This window comes from Stenella coeruleoalba, assembly GCF_951394435.1.
Source record: "Stenella coeruleoalba genome assembly, chromosome: 11".
NCBI lineage: Eukaryota > Metazoa > Chordata > Mammalia > Artiodactyla > Delphinidae > Stenella > Stenella coeruleoalba.
In genome coordinates this window covers 3289463-3307841 of record NC_137157.1, presented here as the reverse complement: position 1 = coordinate 3307841, position 18379 = coordinate 3289463, and the positions used below count along the sequence as shown (strand labels likewise).

Below are 18379 nucleotides of genomic sequence, written 5' to 3'. Positions count from 1 at the left end.
TGTGAGCTAGGTTCATTTTATCCCTCAAGAAACCAGGTCCTCGCTGCTCGGTGATGGCAGATCCACGGAGGGAGAGCAGCGAGGCATGTGTGAGGCCTCCTTAGTGGTGGGCGTGGGTGTGGGTGTGTCCGGAGCCTCACCTCTGTTCTCTCCCCCTCCCTCTGCAGGAAGCGCCAGTGATGCCGTCCCTCTGCAGAGATCCCAGTCTCTCCCGCACTCGGCGACTGTGGCACTGGGTGGGGTGCCTGAGCCCAGTACCCTCAGCAGCTCAGCCTTAAGTGAAAGAGAGGCCTCCCGGCTGGACAAGTTCAAACAGCTCCTTGCTGGCCCCAACACAGACCTCGGTGAGTCCCCTGTGGGCGAGGCCACGCCGGCTGTGCCTCGTTTCTAAAGGGGGTGCAGCTCTGAAGGCCAGTCTGCTGCCATTTAACGCACTTGCTCCCCGTGTAATTCACCTGGTGAGAGGTTGATCTGTTGTGTTTCATGCCAGTAGATCACTAAGACGAGAGCCGTTTGTCCTGAAAGTTTACTGTCGACGTGTTTATTAATGTGCTTCCTCTGCAATTCGATCAGCATTTTCTGATCTGTTTTCCTTAATGCCCAGTTGCACTCTTCTGGCTTCTTAGCACTGCCTTGGGGAGCTCTGCAGGGCCGGCCAGGTGGACATCCTTGTCCTTCATAGTGGTCGTGGGGCCGGTGATCCGGGCCGGTGACGGACGTCCTGACGGTGGCTGACTTCGCACCTTCCTGCAGGGGCCCAGTGGGTCTGCGTAGAGTGTGAGCACTTCAGGGGGCAGGGGGCAAGACAGGTCTTGGGTGGAGGGGCCAGCAGGGGACAGGACAGTCACAGGCGTGGTTCTCATGGGTCATGATACCCGCTTGGACGCTCTGCAGCCAGGCTGAGGCGTGCTTGCTTTCAAGTTCTGCTGGAATTCCACTCAGATCTGTGTTCTTCTATTTATGGATCTCATCCCTGTTGAGTGCCACTCTGCACTGGGCGTTCTGCCCGATGCCGGAGCTTTCGGGAGGGTGGAGGTGGCTGTAGTCCCTCATGGTTGCGCTCCGCGGGCTGGGCGCCACGGCGGGCAGTGCCCCGCGTGGCCAGCAGGTGGCGCATGAGGCCCGCGGAGGGAGGCGGCCGCGGCCCAGGACGAGCCTGCGGAAGCCGAAGCCGCGGGCCTGGTTCGTGAGGCCGGAGGAGGGCGTCCTTGGAAAGATCCTGAAGCTCGGAAGGTGCTGCTCCAGCCCGGGTGCCGTTCTCACCGTGGGTGTTTTCTTCTTAGTTTTGTTCAGTTTTTGCCTGCAGAGTCGCACGGCACAGAGATTTGGGCCGGCTGTCTTTGGTAGGTGCAGAGGGAAGATGAGCCCTTTCCCTTCCCCAGCTCGCCTCTCCCCCTTTGCCCGGTTCCAGGTGTCATCTTCCAGAGATGGTCTGCGCACATGTTGTGTTAAACTTTTGATTTCGATGTGATTTCAAATTTACGGAAAAGTTGCAAGAACAGCACGAGCGCCCCCGTACGCTCCTTGCCCAGATTCACCGGTTGTTTACGTTTTGCCCCATTGCATTCTGTGTGTGTGTGCGCTTACGTGCAGACATGCTGTTCCTGAACCGTTTGAGCCATCTGCCCCGCGAGACTTCATTATTTCCTAAGAACAAAGACACCCTCTCGATGTTGTCATGATATCGCTGTCAAAGTCAGGAAATTAAACATCCACGCGGCACTGCTCTCTAACGCACGGCCCACGTTCACATCTTGACGCTTGTCCCAGTAGCACCCATGATACCTTTCTTCCTCGTCCAGAACCCACTGCAGGATCATGCGTGGCGTTCGGTTGCCACGTCTCTCGTCTTGTTAGCTGGAGTGATGCTCCGGCCTCGCCTTGTGGTCTTGGAAGAGCGTAGGCCCTTCGGAGTGTCTTGTTTCACGTTCCCCTGGTGAGATTTGGGCCGGCTGTTTTTGGTAGGAACAGCACTTAATTGATTTGCCTTCTTGGTCGTCGTAGCAGGAGGGCAGGGTGCTGGTTTGTCCTGAGGTTGATGAAGCCAGCTCTGATCCCTGCTTCAGGGGGTGTCTGCCAGTTCTTCCCCCCAAAAAGTTACTCTTGTTCCTTTGGTGATTCAGAGGTGATGTGTAGAGAGGTACTTGGGTCTGTGTGTCGTTACATATATTTTTTTCTTTCCTCTCCATACGAATGGTAACGCTGTTCTGCTCACCTTTTAAATTTAACCATGTATTTCCCGATAGTACTAGGGAGAGGCTGTGGCCCCTGTGTGGGGTCGGCAGTGAGCCTGTCTGTCTGCGGCCGCCACACCGGTTATTCGCTGCCCCTCCCGAGGGGCCCTTAGGGTTTTCCTGACTTGCTCTCATTACAGACGCAAGAGCTGTTCTTCCGACAGAAGAAGAACACCTGTTCCCCACCCTGACCTGACATTCCTGGAGCATCCCTGGCCGTGGGGAGCTCGGGGAGGGAGAGCTTGGGGGCCTCGGTGCGTGGAAGTCTCATGCTCCGAGCCCGAGGGAAGGGGACCGTGCGTGAGGAGCGGAGTGCTGTGCGTGGGCAGCGAGGGCGGGGCTCCCGGGGCAGCTGCCTGCGGGGCTTCCTCTGCACGTGCCCTGGAGCGAGCCTCGTAGCCTCCAGGCCTCAGCCTGCACGTTCACCTGCAGGTACAGCGGTGGCAGCACAGGTGCCCCCCGCTTTACACCGCCTCGCTTTCACGGAAGCCCTACTCAATACCTGTTTCCCTAACGGAAGGAAACCCGGAGGGGGTTTTTGCTTTCATGAAAAAAAGTGAAAAGCAAAAATTGGGTCTTCACTTCACGCCATTTCAGCTTATGTAAGATTTCATAGAAACACTCTACTTTCGGATAGTGGGGGGAACTGTACAGATTTTGCTGATAATATTGATACATGTGAAGTTTTGGGGAGAGTGGCCAGCACTCAATAAACACTCAGAAAAGATTAATTATTTTACTTCTTCTGATTATTTTCATTTGCACTGGCCTGTTTATTCTCTACTTGACTTTTATAACATTGACATGTGGCCACTTTACAGATATTTTCTTGGTTACATTCAGCAGCTTCTAATGGTAGGTGGCAAGGAGATAGCTCGTGAAAACAAGATTGCCTGATGGGAACGGCAGTTCTGGGTCAGGTTCTGAGCCCCCAGTTAGAATCTTCTAGTGGACTTTGTCATTGGAGTAACTTCTGAAAATAAAATCGTACTTAAAAATAAAGCTTTCGGGCTTCCCTGGTGGCGCAGTGGTTGAGAGTCCGCCTGCCGATGCAGGGGACGTGGGTTCGTGCCCCGGTCTGGGAGGATCCCACGTGCTGCGGAGCGGCTGGGCCCGTGAGCCATAGCCACTGAGCCTGCGTGTCTGGAGCCTGTGCTCCGCAACGGGAGAGGTCACAGCAGTGAGAGGCCCGCGTAATGCAAAAAAAAAAAAAAAAAAAAAAAAATGAAGCTTTCAAGGCTTGTGGGAAAGTGAGTACATATGGATAGATTGAAAGGTTAAAAGAAAATCAGATTCTTTTGTTCGGTTGTGGGATTGTGGTTTTTTTTCTTTCTTTAGAATTCTATGTGAGTATCAACTCTAACACCAAAAAGAGAAAACCAAAGCTTTCAAAGTGAATTACTGGATTTGTATTTAGTGGCAAGAGAAAACACAGCCGGCAAATTGCCTGTTTTTATAAGGCAGTTAAGATAGCTCCGGAAGACAGTGGGATGTATTATCTTCACATTACGTGAAAGGTGCAAGTGGCAAATATTTGCTAATGTTGAAGAAGAAAATCACTGACGTGAGCAGCGCCTGCCCGCAGAAGCAGTTCTACCTGCAGAATGTCGCTCCGCCCGTCAGAGCGCTGTTCTTCTTTGCTCAGTTTGTGCTCCCTTATAGGGGTGAGAGTAGCAAATAGAACTTAACAGCTCACTCTGCTCTTAGCATTGACTCAATATTTACTTGTGCAAAGGCTGCCTGCTTTGAAGCCCAAGAAAATGACACTTGGAGGCTTTCGTTGTGACCACGTGTGTCTGAACCGGCATGTGAGTTGGCCATCGGCTAAACACGTGCAGCCCAAGGCCTGCCGAGTGACCGCCTGGTGGCAGCCGGGCTCTGAGGTCGTCCGTGTGTGACACGCAGCCCTGGTGCCGGACATTCAGACACGAGCACAGAGGGAGTGAGGCCAGGTGCAAGGTCACGGTCCAGTTACCCCGTGAGTACCCGGGCTGGGCTTTAAGACGGAGAGTGTGCCGGGAGACGGCTATGGGGAGGAGAGGGTTTTTTTCGGGGCGGGGGGAGGGTGATATGGAGTTGTTCACTCAGGAAGCAAGGGTTTGAGTTCGGTGCCCCTTCAGGGCCCGGGGCTGGAGGACAGCCCTGCCTGCAAGGGGCCCTGATGGCAGGAAGGGGAGGCAGTGCAGCCTGGGAGCCAGTGTGATAGGTGACTCAGCCTCCTGTCTCATCAGCCATCACGGGGGAGTTGGGACTCCCCTGCAGGGTCCTTGTGACGTCGGAGGTGGTTGACGTCAGGTGCCCACGTAGTTCTTCATTCGGCCAGTGTTTGTAGAGCACCTGCTGTTGCTGTAGGTGCTGGGGGTGTACCAGGAACAGACCCCAGGGTCCCTGCGCTCAGGAGCTGACGTTGAGTGTCGGGGACAGACAGACAGACAGATGCACGCAGTCAGCACTCCAGGAACCGGCCGAAGGTAGTAGGCGCAGTGGAGAGAAAAACAGAGGTGTGGGGTAAAGGCTGGAGCTTCCCAGGGAGGGGCCAGGGGTGCAGAGGTCTTGCCCTGGGATGGAGCTTCGGGGATGGACAGGGCCTGGTAGGGGAGGGGAGGGGAGGGGAGGGGAGGAGGGAGGCCGGCAGGGCAGCGAGGGGCAGGTCTGGAGGGCTGAGAAGGCCAGGAGGAGGCCCCCAGCTTTCTCTCTGTGCAAAGCCTCTGGCAGGGCTGGAACCAGGGGAGCGGAAAAAGGCCACGCAGCAGTGGGGAGGTGCAGGGTTGTGGGGACGGGGAGGAAATTAGGGGGGTCGACTGGGGGAGGGGAAGCTGGTGGCCCAGGGAGAAGGGGCCACCAGGACTGTGTCAGCTGGAGCCCAGGGGCTGCGGGCGTAGGGGGACAGCTGATGGACACAAAACCGGGGCACGCCCAAGAAGGGTGTTTTTTCACCAGGTGGCAGAATCAGGTACTGGTGAAACAGAGCCAGGGGAGGCAGTGTATCCAAATAACTGCACACTTGCTGTGTTTCGGGTCCTCACTCTGTGTGGGGCACTGTGCTTCCTGTGTGTTGACATGCGTGTGCACCGCCCCCCAACCCAGACACACCCGGAGCCTGCCCCCGGTAGCAGCCGGCTCCTGATCGCAGCTGGGGAGGTTGAGCCCTGGTGCAGGGGCGACCCTGTGGCCCTGTGGCGAGGGCAGGGCCGATGCCGGCCGGGTCCTCGTTCCTCTGCTGAGGGCCTTGCTGGAGGACCGGGAGTGGACGGCAGACGGCGTGGCCTGGCTGTGGTGGCAGGGCTGCCGGTACCCCTGTTCCCGAAGGTCCGGGTGGTGGCCCGCCGGTGCCCAGCGTCAGCCGTAGGACCAGGCGCAGCCCCACAGCCTCGCTGCTGTGTCCCAGCCAGGGACAGTGGAGGCTGCGAGTGTGTGTGCCCATGCGGGCTTGTCCTGCTGCCTTGTGAAAGGGGAGGGTGGTCCCAGAGGGGCAACAGGATGTGGAAGGGACAAGGTGGCAGCTCCGCGAACTCAGCCTTGGGGAGGACTCCCGCCGGGATGGCCACCCCGGGGACCCCTGGCAGCTGCCCAAGCGCAGAGACTCCAGGGGAGAGGAGTCGAGGTCTCCTCGCGTGCGGTGTTCGCGCTCCCCCGCCGCGGTGCGCTTTGGACCCGCTGGCTGAGCCGCGCGCTCGCATCCCGATCCTCAGCGGAGTGTGGGCAGCATTTGGTTCTTTGCCCTGCTGGTGCCAGTTCAGCTGGACACGCTTCCTCAGATTCCCCTGGGCCCTGCCGCCAGCCGAGCTTCTGAAAGGTAATTGGAGTGTAAGAGGCGGGGCTCCAGGGAGCCCGGCAGGGAGCCTCTGCAGCCCGGTTTTATCTCAGCTGTGAGGTTTGGGGAGAAAGTACTTTTTAGTGAAACAAACAGAGAAGGTTTAAAAGAGGGTTAATGAATTCACCACGCTGCCCGAGTCCTGCAGTCCCCGCCTGCAGCTCAGGACCAGAACCCTGGTGCACATAGTAGGGCCTGGCACGCAGTAGGCGCACATGCAGCAGCGGGAGGAGCGAGCACATCTCAGGCTGAGCCGAGGCAGCGTTCGGCCGGTGCCTTTTCCTTGGTTACTGCGTCTCGTGGGGCTGTGGGCTGGCTGAGCCTCTCCTGTCAGGCAAGCACCGCCGAGGCCGATTCTGACTGAGCAGAGTGCGTGCGGGCTCCAGTCGGGGTGGGGGGGGCCTCTGTGAGGGGACAGGGAGGCCAGAGCCCAGGGTCCAGGCTCTTCTCCCCCACCTTTCTTTCCCGCTTCTCCTGGATTGCCCCCCAGCTTTGGTTCTCCCTGGTAGCATCTTCTCTGACGTCAGGAGGAACACTGGCAAAGCAGCTTTCGTTAAGAATGTACACAAGGAGTTCGTTTTTGAAAAAGTTCATCTGCCTTGAAAGGCAGATTCTAGGTTGGACGTGTCACCTTAGTTGACTTCCCAAGGCCCTCACTCCCCCCCCCGAACCTGTCACCGTTCGTGCCCCCATCTCTGCACAGCGGTGCCCCCTCTGGTGACCCGGGCCCAGCCCCCCGCCGTCTTCTCCTCCCTCCTCCCCACTCCCACCTCTGGGCTGTCACCAGGTCTCCTGCGCTCAGCACCTCCAGCCCACCGCCTGGTCCCTGCCACTGCCTCTCGCCTAATGGTGACAGCCCATCCCCGCCGTCCCCCGCGCACCTATGTCCGGCATCGTGCTCGGCACAGCTGTCAGCAGTCCTTTGGAAATGAGATCCGGATCAGGTACCATCAGAGCCATCTGGCGGCTCCTTCTCACTCATAGAGTCAGCCGTCGGCCTGGTGACGCCTGAGAGGCCCGGCCTCCCACGACCTGCCTGTTCCCCTCCCATCGTCCCCTCACTCAGTTCTGCGGTCGCCGGGACGCAGCGGCACGTCCGTGCCTGGGCCTGTGCTCTGCCGTCCCTCTGCCTCGGCTTCCTGCGTGACTCACTTCCTCCAGGCCTCTGCTCGAACAGACCCTCATCATCAGGATCTCCCATCATGCCCCCCACCCCCGAACACCTCCACACCTTCACTCCCTCTCATCCTGCCGTGTTTTCCTCGGATCACCCGTTGCCCTCTGCCCCCGACCCCCGGAGGGAGACCTCGGTCTCTTTCTAGGGGTTGGTGGTGCCGGGCGTGCGAGCTCAGGGCAGGCACGGGTTGCTGAGCACCAGTGAGACGTTTCCCCCCTTACTTGGGTGGGCGCAGTCCTCCCAGTCTGGCTTCATTTTCTTTCTGTGAAAATAATCACTAGGTAAGTAATTATTCCTGACGTTCAAATACAGCTCAACTGCGGCAGCATCCTCCCTGCAGCCAGGCCCGTTGCACATGTGCGGACCCCGTGCTGCGCCGTCCCCGTGTCACTGACGCCCTGCTTCCCCCCAGAGCCTCTGCCCGGCCCACGGGGGGCTGATCGCCCGAGTCCCGCCACGGAGGAGGGGACTCCGCACGGCTCCTCCCTCTGTGTCGCTCTCGCTGTAGGGTTTCCGCAATGATAGTTCACGGAATGTTATTGAAAGTGAGAGACGTGGAAAAAATAAAAGCCACAAAGTGCAACTGCCGCTGTGTGCGCTGGCTAAATAATGGCTGTTTTCTCCTCTCCTCTCATTACCTGTAATCGGCTCTCGCCAACCCTTCAGAGCCCCGCAGAAGGGGCTCCCCGAGCTTGCTTTGTCTTCTGGGCTCAGGACGGGAGTGTGAGAGCTGCAGAAGACGCGCCGGTCCTGACTTCATTGCATGGCCGCTGCAGTATCCTCATTGTCTGGCTGGCATTCGCACTACTAGGTGTGGCATTTGAGCTACGTGTAGTTATCACTCGGCTTAGAATAAACCAAAGTGAATATGATTTGGTGAAAGTTAAGCATTTCATTTAATATCTCTGGTAGAGCAGATCTTCAGTTTAATTAGGAAACCTTTCAGGGGTCTTTCAGGTAACTTTCTCATGGACGATGATTTCCTGCATATAATCTTAAAAGCAAATATTAAAAAAAAGTTTGTACATCTACTGTACAGTTTTAAAGGAGCAGTTTGAGAAATCAATCCATTACACGTTTGTCTTTTTTTCTCTAATGATTTCCTTTGTAGATCAGGACATGAAGTAACCAGTTGAATACTCATGAGACCGTGGTGTCTGTTTTTTTGTCTGAGGGATGAGAGCGGAAAAGTGGGCAGAGTGTGTGGGAGTCTGCTCCCTGCCCTGCAGCCCTTTGTGCTCGTGACTCAGCTCTCAGGGTTGTGTCCATCTCACCACTGGACTGTGAGTTCCTCGTGGGCCGTGCTGTGAGCCACTGGTCTTCGTGTCCAGTGATGGGGGCCAGTGACGGCGCTTGCTCAGGAAGTGCTGCTGGGGTCCATTGGCCTGCTCTCTCCTGCCCCACGGCCCCCTCAGTGCTCTTGGCCTCTGTGGTTCACCAGCTGAGGAGGGGGATTGGTTAGGATTCCTTTTGGCTGAAGGTATCAGAAAACCAGACTCAGGGGCCTTTAGACAAATAGGGGTTTATTTTTCTCAGCAGGATGTCTGGAGGTAGGGAGCTGTGGGCATTGATTTCATCAGGGATCTAAGCTCGTGGCCACAAGGTGGCGGTCATTGTCCTGTGTCAAAGCAAAGGGCAGTCACCATGGCATCTGTAGTCTTATCAGAAAAGCAGTTTGACCAGAGCTGGGTCATGTGCCCCCTGCCCGGTTCCCGCCCCCCGAGCTGCAAGGGGTGCTGAGAAGGATCTCGTGGGCTCGGCCGTTGGCACTTTGGAATTGGGGTTCCGGTTACAGGGAAGGGGGAGGGGTGGATGTTGGGTGGACAGCCAGCTGTGCTTGCCACTCAGATAGGCACGTGTAAATCTGTCACCCCACCAGGTTTCTGGTTCCTTGAGGTAGGGACTGTCTTTCTTGTATTGTAGCACTTAACCCATGGCTGGTGTCTAGCACTGCCCCGACCACACGGTGGAGACCCAGAAATTGTTTGAATTGTGTTGAACTGTATACACAGTCTTGGGTGTGGAGGGAACGAGTGAATGAACTTTGAATTTTCATAGTCAAAGACACAGTATTTAGAATGAGCCCTCCTGTGTCCTGGTTTTGCCCCCAAATGTAGCTCAGATTCCAAAGGACCACAAACCAACACATAGCCAGGTGTCTGGTCCTGGAAACTGCAAAGAAAATAATGCTTTTAAATTAATTAATTAATCAATGCACAGATCCTATCTTGTGCATTCTGGAAATGCACATCCTGTAAAGTTGCCAGATGAAGCTAGAAAGAAGAGGGTTTTCTGAAGAAGGGAAGTTGGAAGAGATGGTGAGCAATTGGAATTCCCTGTAGGTGTGGAAGGATGCGGGCAACACAGCAGCAGGATTTTGACTTCTTTAGAATCAAGTCAAGGGCTCTGGGATGGTGGTAGTGGTGACCTTGGTGGTAGTGATGGTGATGGTGATGGTGGTGGTGATGATGGTGATGGTGGTGATGATGGTGGTGATGTTGGTGATGGTGGTGGTGGTGTAGTGGTGGTGATGGTGGTAGTGGTGACCTTGGTGGTAGTGATGGTGATGGTAATGGTGGTGGTGGTGATGGTGGTGGTGATGTTGGTGATGGTGTAGTGGTGGTGATGGCGGTGGTGGTGATGATGGTGGTGATGTTGATGGTGATGTTGGTGATGGTGGTAGTGGTGTAGTGGTGGTGATGGTGGTGGTGGTGATGGTGGTGGTGGTGGTGGTGGTGGTGGTAGTGGTGGTGATGGTGGTGATGGTGGTGGTAGTGGTGGTGATGGTGGTGATGGTGGTGGTGGTGATGGTGGTGATGATGGTTATGGTGGTGATGATGATGATGGTGATGGTGGTAGTGGTGGTGGTGGTGATGGTGATGTTGGTGATGGTGGTGGTGATGGTGATGTTGGTGATGGTGGTGGTGATGGTGATGTTGGTGATGGTGGTGATGTTGGTGATGATGGTGGTGGTGGTAGTGGTGGTGTTGGTGGTGATGTTGGTGATGGTGGCTGGCTTTGACCGAGAGCTTACTCTGTGTCAGGTACATGGAAGTATGTGGAATCCCTGAGAAGGAGCTCAAAGAGGCCGGGGCACACTGGCTGTCCACTTCAACTTTACCCTCCTGGGTTCCTGTCATGTGTGTTTTCCAGACAGAGGCCCTACTCACTCTGGTGCTTCTTCCTGGGGTGGTTTGGTTGCCCATCTTCCTAGGAAAATCCCAGGAGCCAGAGTCAGCTGTGCTCCCTTGTTTGGTTACTCTTTTTTTTTTTTTTTTTTTGTGGTACGCGGGCCTCTCACTGCCATGGCCTCTCCCATTGCGGAGCACAGGCTCCGGACGCGCGGGCTCAGCGGCCATGGCTCACGGGCCTAGCTGCTCTGCGGCACGTGGGATCTTCCCGGACCGGGGCACGAACCCGTGACCCCTGCATCGGCAGGCGGACTCTCAACCACTGCGCCACCAGGGAAGCCCTGGTTACTTTCTTGTGCCGTCTATCTGGTTCACGCTTACAGGTAGGAAGGGAAGTTGCACGTGTTAAAGATGAGAAGCAAGAAAGTGGAGAAGAAAGAGGTCGAGTGCCGTTTTGACTTTGTCACTCCCAGGCCCTCTGTGACCCTCAAAGGGCCTGAGTTATCCCTTCCCAGGAGGGAAACACAGCAGTCACATGTGCAGGGGTGGTGGGGCAGGAGAGGCCAGATGTGGGGCCCCGTGTTTGCACGTCCTGGACCCCCGCTCTTGAACTGCCCTGAGGATGGGGCCCCTGACTGTGGCAGGTCAGGAGACTGTAAGCTGAGTCACGCGACAGGAGTGGATGTGTGCGACACGCTCAGGGGCCGCGCGGAGGAGCAGGGGGCAGGGATGCCTGGACAGGGCCTAGTCCTGGTCCACGCTGTGCTCCAGTGACGATCGGTGGTTTGCTCTTCACTTGACGGGCCCAGGGGCTGCGGTCGCCTGCTCAGCTCGACACTGCGCTCATTTGAAAGCTTCACTCTGCAGGCCCACGAGTCTGTGGGGTGCAGGTGCTCACGGACGCCGTCTGAAATGGCCGGTCACCTGGCTGCAGGGTGTGCCGGTGGTTGTGGACCTCTGAGCCCGTGCCAAGGATCCTGCCCTGCGTGGCGCCGAGGCCCACGGGCTGCTTCGCCCTGAGTGGGTTTCTAGTTTCAGCATAGAAAGCGAGGAAGTGCATTATCGGTGTGGTAATGCTGGAACAGAATACCGTGGGCTGGGCGGCTACAGCTGACATTTATTTCTCGTGGTTCTGGAGGCTGAGAAGTTCAGGGTCAAGGCCCCGACGGCAGATTCTGTACCTGGTGAGGTTCATAGATGGCGCCTTCTTACTGTGCTCCAGCGGCCGAAGGGGCGAGGGCGCTCCCTGAGCCTCTTTATCAGGGCACTAATCCCATCCAGGGGGACCCCACCTTGTGATCTAAGCACGTCCTACAGCCCCCACCTCTGAACCGTCACCCTGGGAGTCGGGATTTAACATAGGCCCTTTGGGGACACAAACAGTCTACGGCAGCTTTCCTGCTCGACGAGACGCAGCACTGTGTGGTCACCGCACAGCACCAGCCTGCCCTTGTCAGGGAGGAAGGCCTCTGTTTGTGAAGGTCTTCCCCACAGGTTTCCTCACGGGTTCTGTGCTGCCCTAAGCGATCAGCAGAGCGGCCCCATTTTGCAGATGAGGAAACTGAGACTCAGAGGAGGAGGAGGGCCTGCCTGAGGGTAAGCCCACAGGCGGCAGCAGCCCGGGGCTCCCTGCACGTCCTCTGCACTCACTGTACCAGGACACGCAGTCCAGTTTTAGAGATTTGGTGCAGGGTTAGATCGCACGTGACCAAAAGGAGAAAAAGGGAGAAATTCCTGATGAATAGAAGTGCAGGGCGTGGGAGATGAGAAGTCACTTGGGTTGGCCTCACAATCGGGTAGGACACAGGAAGGAAGTTAGAGAAACAAGGCAGCGCTGGGTTTTGTGTCAGGAAGTGAAGAAAATCATCTTTATCCTGAATTTGCCATGAGGAGTGAGGCGCTGCCGAGCAAGGCTTTGGTTTTGGTTTTGAGCCAGGTCTTGAGATACTAATACAAACTGAGGCTTTCTGGTGAAATCTTAGACTGTACTCAAATTGGTCCTAAAGGGAAAAGGTTCAGGCTTGCTTAAAGTGCTTAAAAAAATGAAATACCCTTTTTCTTAGGATAAGATAGTCTGAAAAAATTAGTTAAGGATGTCTTTTTAAATCCGTGTTTTAACCTATGTGTTGTTTTAGGTTCTAGAAGTAAGAACAACCACAATATAGAAAAGTCAGCGGCCATGATGGCCAGTCACCTTGCCCCCCATCTCTGGCCTCTTGGGGGACAGAGGAGTGTGGAAAACAAGCCTGTGGGCTTTGGGGTCACATCAGGTCATGGCCACGCTTTGCCATTTACTGGCAGAGTGACCTGGGCAGTTTTTTTCCCCCAGACTTCTTTCGGCGTTAGTCTCCCCACCTGTAAAATGGGTCTAATGGTGCTTGCCTCCACCTGGCTTTGGGAAGCAGTCCCGTGAGGAGCGGTCCGTGCAGTGCAGCAGGCTCGCCCTGGCGCTGGTGCGGGTCTGCATCACTGCCTTTCCCAGTGGAGCCTACCCACCTCTCTCCACAGTGGCAGCGAGGATGCAGACGCCACTTGTCACCCCGATCCAGTTAATATCACCTCATGCGCCTTTCCCACCTTGCTGCAGTCTTCATAACCATCATTTTTAATGGCTATATAATGTTTTGAGAATGATCTTTACTTAAAATTGTTATTAAAGTTGTGTATCTGTCTAAATCAACATTTAATTTATATGCTTAGTCAAAATCTAGACATATTTAACGGTATTCAAAATACGTACTGTAAATGCACTAACAGGAACGTTGTTCCTCGAGATTCTGCAGGAGGGGGAGTTGTGAGAGCACTTAAAGTTTGGGAACTGGTGATGTTCATTCGTATCTTTTGTTTACTAGTTTTTTTTTAATTGAAAAAGCTACATCATGCAATATTAAAAAATTCAATTGGTCGCTAAGGGTTTACATAATGACAAATAAATCTCCGTCCCCAGGCCAGTGGCTCCCCTTCTGTTTCTTACCCCCGTTCATAAGTGCCCTGTGTTTATTCAAGTGACTGTATGGATGGGTGTGTATACGTCGCCCCCCCAGCCCCCGTTCTCCGTAAAATGCAAATGGAAGCATATTAGTCTCACGGGCCTCTTTTCTCACTTTGTACACGTTGGGGAGCCTGAGAATAGGTGATACTTAGCGTAGTCATCATTTTATTCACTAGTGTCAGCCTGGCATACAAATCATCAAACTCTCAAGTAAAATATTCCTTTAAAAAAAATGGAGGTGCAATTCCCATAACATACTCTGAACCGTTTTAACCTGCACAGATCAGTGGTAGCTGGTGCACTCACAGTGTTGTGCAGTCACCTAACGTTTGTGCCCCGCCTGCAATATTCTCAATGAGAACATCCTCATGACCCCGTAAAGGAAGAAATCTGCACCCCCACGTTCACTGCAGCATTGTTTGCAATTGCCAACACGTGGGAACAACCTAGGTGTCTGTCAGCGGATGAGTGGATAAGAAGATGTGATACACACACACGCGCGTGCGCAGCGGGATATCATTCAACCATAAAAAGAATGAAATATTGCCGTTTGCGATAACATGGATGAACCTTGAGGGCATTATGCTAAGTGAAGTAAGTCAGAGAAAGACAAATACCATATGACCTCACTTACCTGTGGAATCTAAAACAAAACCAAAAACAACGAGCTCACAGATGCGGAGAACAGGTTGGTGGTTGCCAGAGGTGGGGGGGTTAGGGGCAGGTGGAATGGGCGAAGGGGGTCAAAAGGAACAAGCTTCCCGTTGTGAAGTAATACTGTACTGCGTATTTGAAAGCTGCTAAGAGGGTAGATCTTAAAAGTTCTCATCACAAGAAAAACACATTTTGTAACTGTGTGGTGATGGTGTTAACTAGACTCAGTGAGGTGATCATTACCTTGTATACCTGAAACTACTATAGTAGGCCAGTTACACCTCAATCAAAAATATTCTTGGGCTTCCCTGGTGGTGCAGTGGTTGAGAGTCCGCCTGCCGATGCAGGGGACACGGGTTCATGCGCTGGTCCGGGAGGATCCCACATGCTGTGGAGCGGCTGGGCCCGTGAGCCATGGCCGCTGAGCCTGCGCGTCCGGAGCCTGTGCTCCACAACGGGAGAGGCCACAGCAGAGAGAGGCCTGCGTACTGCAAAAAAAAAAAAAATTCTTAATGCAAAAGAATTGCCAGACGGAAACAAAGACACAGACCTACTGGAGAATGGACTTGAGGACACGGGGAGGGGGAAGGGTAAGCTGGGACGAAGTGAGAGAGTGGCATGGACATATATACACTACCAAACGTAAGGTAGATAGCTAGTGGGAAGCAGCTGCATAGCACAGGGAGATCAGCTCAGTGCTTTGTGACGACCCAGAGGGGTGGGATAGGGAGGGTGGGAGGGCGGGAGACGCAAGAGGGAGGGGATATGGGGACATATGTACATGGATAACTGATTCACTTTGTTATAAAGTAGAGACTAACACACCATTGTAAAGCAATCATACTCCAATAAAAAAAAATTGTCGGAAATGTAGTCATCAGGAGGTTTTGTTTGTCTGTTTGTTTTTTGGTGTAACAGCAGTTACACAATAGGGGATTTTTTATGCATATAATCAACTGAAGAGGTAGGTCTTCCCTTCACTCTTTGGGTTGCCCCTCTTCAGGTGTGCCCTGTGGTTCGACGTTATTCAATTACAGATTAAATCACCTCCCAGAAAATATGATGCATCATATTGTGTGTGTGTGTGTGTGTGTGTGTGTGTGTGTGTGTGTGTGTGTGTGTGTGTGCGCGCGCGCGCGTGCGCACAGCAGGACCTTGGGAAGTCCCCTGGTGAGGGCTTTCCCCTTCCTGCTGCCCGAGAGCTGGTCCTACCGGGCGTGCGCTTCTGGATCCCCGCCTGGGCCAGGTGCGGTGCCCGACTTCCTGCCCTGAGCCCGTGGGGCCGCCAGGGTCGGCTGTGGTCTTCCCATCTTACCGAGTCGCCGGTGGAAGTGGCTGCGTCAGAATGGATGGCCCATCCTGACTGCAGGCTTCGTGCTCCTGCTGCCCCAACAAGCTGCCTCTGGTGGGGACGAGGGGCTTAGGTGTGGAGCAGTGTTCTGGAAGGGTTGGAAAGGCAGTGTGTTCACTTGTCGTTATGCTCTCCGGGGTCATTGCCGCGGGTGTGGGCACCACCTAAAAACTCTGTCCGGGTGCAGGACCAGGGAGGTGAAGCCCGCTCGCGTCTCCCGACGCTGTGGACACCTTGGTTGTGAGCCTGTCCTTTCCTTTGGGGCTTACGTGCTTTGTCCTTACCTCGTGTCCAGGTTACGTTTACTGCTGTCAGAGCCGGCATTGTGAGTGTGCTCAGGGCGTACTGCGGGGCGAAGTTTGTTGGGGCAGCCAGCGGTGTGGAGCTCGCTCTGTGGTGCGTCCGGGCACTGGGCACGCCCGGGCCACTCACTCCCTTCCCACTCATGTCCTTGCACGCCCACCCCTGTAGCTGAGCCTCCTGGGCTGCTCGGTTGTTCCGCGGAGGGCGGGCTCACCTTAAGGAGGGGAGGCTTTACCCCCAGTTTGCCGCCAGAGCCGGGGGTGGGCTGCTGTGGTCATCTACAACCGGCCTTGGTGGCTTTTGGCTTCGGGCAGCGTGGCTGTGTTAGGCTGTGGTCCAGGACACACCCTGGGCACAGGGCAGCAGGCTGCTGGGGAGGAGACATGGCGAGTGGAGCTGAGCCCTGACAGCCGCAGCAGCAGCAGCGACAACAGCGCAGCGACACCACCTCTGCCGAGGCGCTGAGCACACCGCGCGGGAGCCGTGTGCTGTCCCTAGAGTCGGGCGGCCGTGACGTGGTCGCCGTCTGCCGGCCTCCCGGCCAGCAGAACCAACACTTGGAGGCAGCGGCGTCTGAGGGAGCTTGTCGTTGTCCTGAGGCGGCCGCGCTGCAGGGACGAGGCTTCTTTGAAGATGCAGCGGTGGGAGAAGCCAGGGGTGCAGGCGGGACCGGAGCTTGGCAGGTCGGGCAGCCGTGGGGCAGTGGGAGAGAGAGAGAGAGAGAGAGACAGACACTGTGATGGGGAATCCCCTGGCTGCCCAGTGGTTAGCGCTTTCGCTGAGTTGGGGAACCACGATCCCGCAAGCCGCGCGGCGAGTGGGGCACAGATGCTGAGATCTCGGGTTCACACCCTGCCTCTGCCGCCTTCACGCCTTCTGGTCACTTGCTGCATCCTTGGCCTCCTCATGGGCAAAATCAAGGAGTCGGGCCAATGGCAGCAGAGGCCCGAGAGCCTTGGATACAGTGACTCGTTCTGTGGGCAGGTGGGAGCCGCGAGGGTTTGGGGTCTGGGAGTGGAATGATCAGAGCCGCACTTTGGGCAGGTTAATCTGGCCTCTGTTCCTTTGTGATGATCCTACCGAAGGGCTGCAGGTGACAGCGTGTGGGCGACACTCTGAAATGCGGCCGCGACTGAGTTAGCTGTGCTTTGAACCCAAGCTGTCTGGAACTGCCCCGCGCGTTTGTGGGTCCCTTGCCCCCCTCCCTGGCCTGCTCTCTCCCGGACACCGGCCCACTCTTCTCTGCACACCCCGCGGCCACAGCCGGCTCAAGCCAGTGAGGTTGTTTGGAGCTGGCCGGTGGTGGGGCGCAGACCCGGACCCGCGCAGTCCCGTGGATCATAGGGGCCCCGTGCAGCTGGCCTGAGGGGCGAGTGGGCTCCTCAGCTCACGCGGGTCCGCCGCTCTGTCGGGTGCTGGGCCTCCATCTGCCTGCAGCACCCTCCCAGCCTGGGTGAGCCTGCTCCCGTCGGCTGGGCCCACCCTCCTGGGAGCCTCTGCCCGCGGCCCTGTGGGTGGCGCTGCGTCCCGCGTGCCTTTGTGAACCGGGCTTTCAGTGGACGTTGGTGAGGAAGGGCAGAGGCTCCCAGCGTTTTAGTTGAAAGATGCTGCCAGCTAGCTCAGGGCTCTGGGGTGGATTTCGTGATCCTTGTCTCAGGACCTACCACCACTGTTAAATTTAGGAACTACCCTCAGTTTACATGAAAACGTTCCCTAATCCTTGTGAACTTAAAGTTGCCTGTTTCAGCGTATTCCTTAGTTAGCATTTATCTTTTCTTGCTTTGGTTCCTTCCTTCCAAGTCACTTTACGCTTTTTTGAGCCTCACCGTTTTGCGTTCTTGCGGTGCGTGGTGCCTTCCTCATTGACGGACTCTGTCGTGTCGTGTCGTGTCAGGGCTGCCCGCGTGGTGATCACGTGGCCGCCACCGCGCATCACTTCAACATTGTGCGTCTCTCAGGCGCCCGAGGCCTTTGTGTATGCAGGTCACTGGGTTCCATTTGCTTGTCCCTTTACTTTAATGACTTTCTCGATCAGACCGTTAAATACTTCGCTAAAGTACACTCTTTTCTTCCATTTATTCGTGGTTATTTCCTCGATAAAATGCATATTGAATTAGTAAGGCATGAATTTCCTTCTGTGTGCCAATCCTATCAGAAGTTATTAAAACTTTTCTAGATTTGAGCCTTCTGTACTTGAAAATTCCATCCCCATTACCTAAACCAAATATGAAAGTATAAAATGTATTTAGCAAAGTCATGTTTTGATCTTTCATATACAGGGTTTGCATGGTAGGAACACAGCCTTATCTTGTGGAATATTAACTTTGTTTATCTTTGGTATTCTTTTTTTTAAAGTTACTTTTTTTAAAAAAAATTAATTAATTTAATTTTGGCTGTGTTGGGTCTTCGTTTCTGTGCGAGGGCTTTCTCTAGTTGTGGCAAGCGGGGGCCACTCTTCATCACGGTGCATGGGCCTCTCACTATCGCGGCCTCTCTTGTTGCGGAGCACAGGCTCCAGACGCGCAGTCTCAGTAGTTGTGGCGCACGGGCTTAGTTGCTCCGCGGCATGTGGGATCTTCCCAGACCAGGGCTCGAACCCGTGTCCCCTGCATTAGCAGGCAGATTCTCAACCACTGCGCTACCAGGGAAACCCTATCTTTGGTTTCCTAAGTATAATTTAAAATTACAAGTGTTCAGTGTTTAAAGTTTAGCACGTAGTGTGA

General features: G+C 55.1%; 1 protein-coding gene across 1 annotated transcript in view; it reads left to right on the top strand.

The window, feature by feature from the left end:
- Positions 1-18379, top strand: part of TBC1D22A (TBC1 domain family member 22A) — a 312955-nt gene that overhangs the window by 34301 nt on the left and 260275 nt on the right. The window contains exon 4 of the mRNA XM_079937136.1: positions 168-344. Coding sequence (XP_079793262.1) covers positions 168-344 — 177 coding nt within the window. The remainder of the gene's footprint in view (positions 1-167; positions 345-18379) is intronic.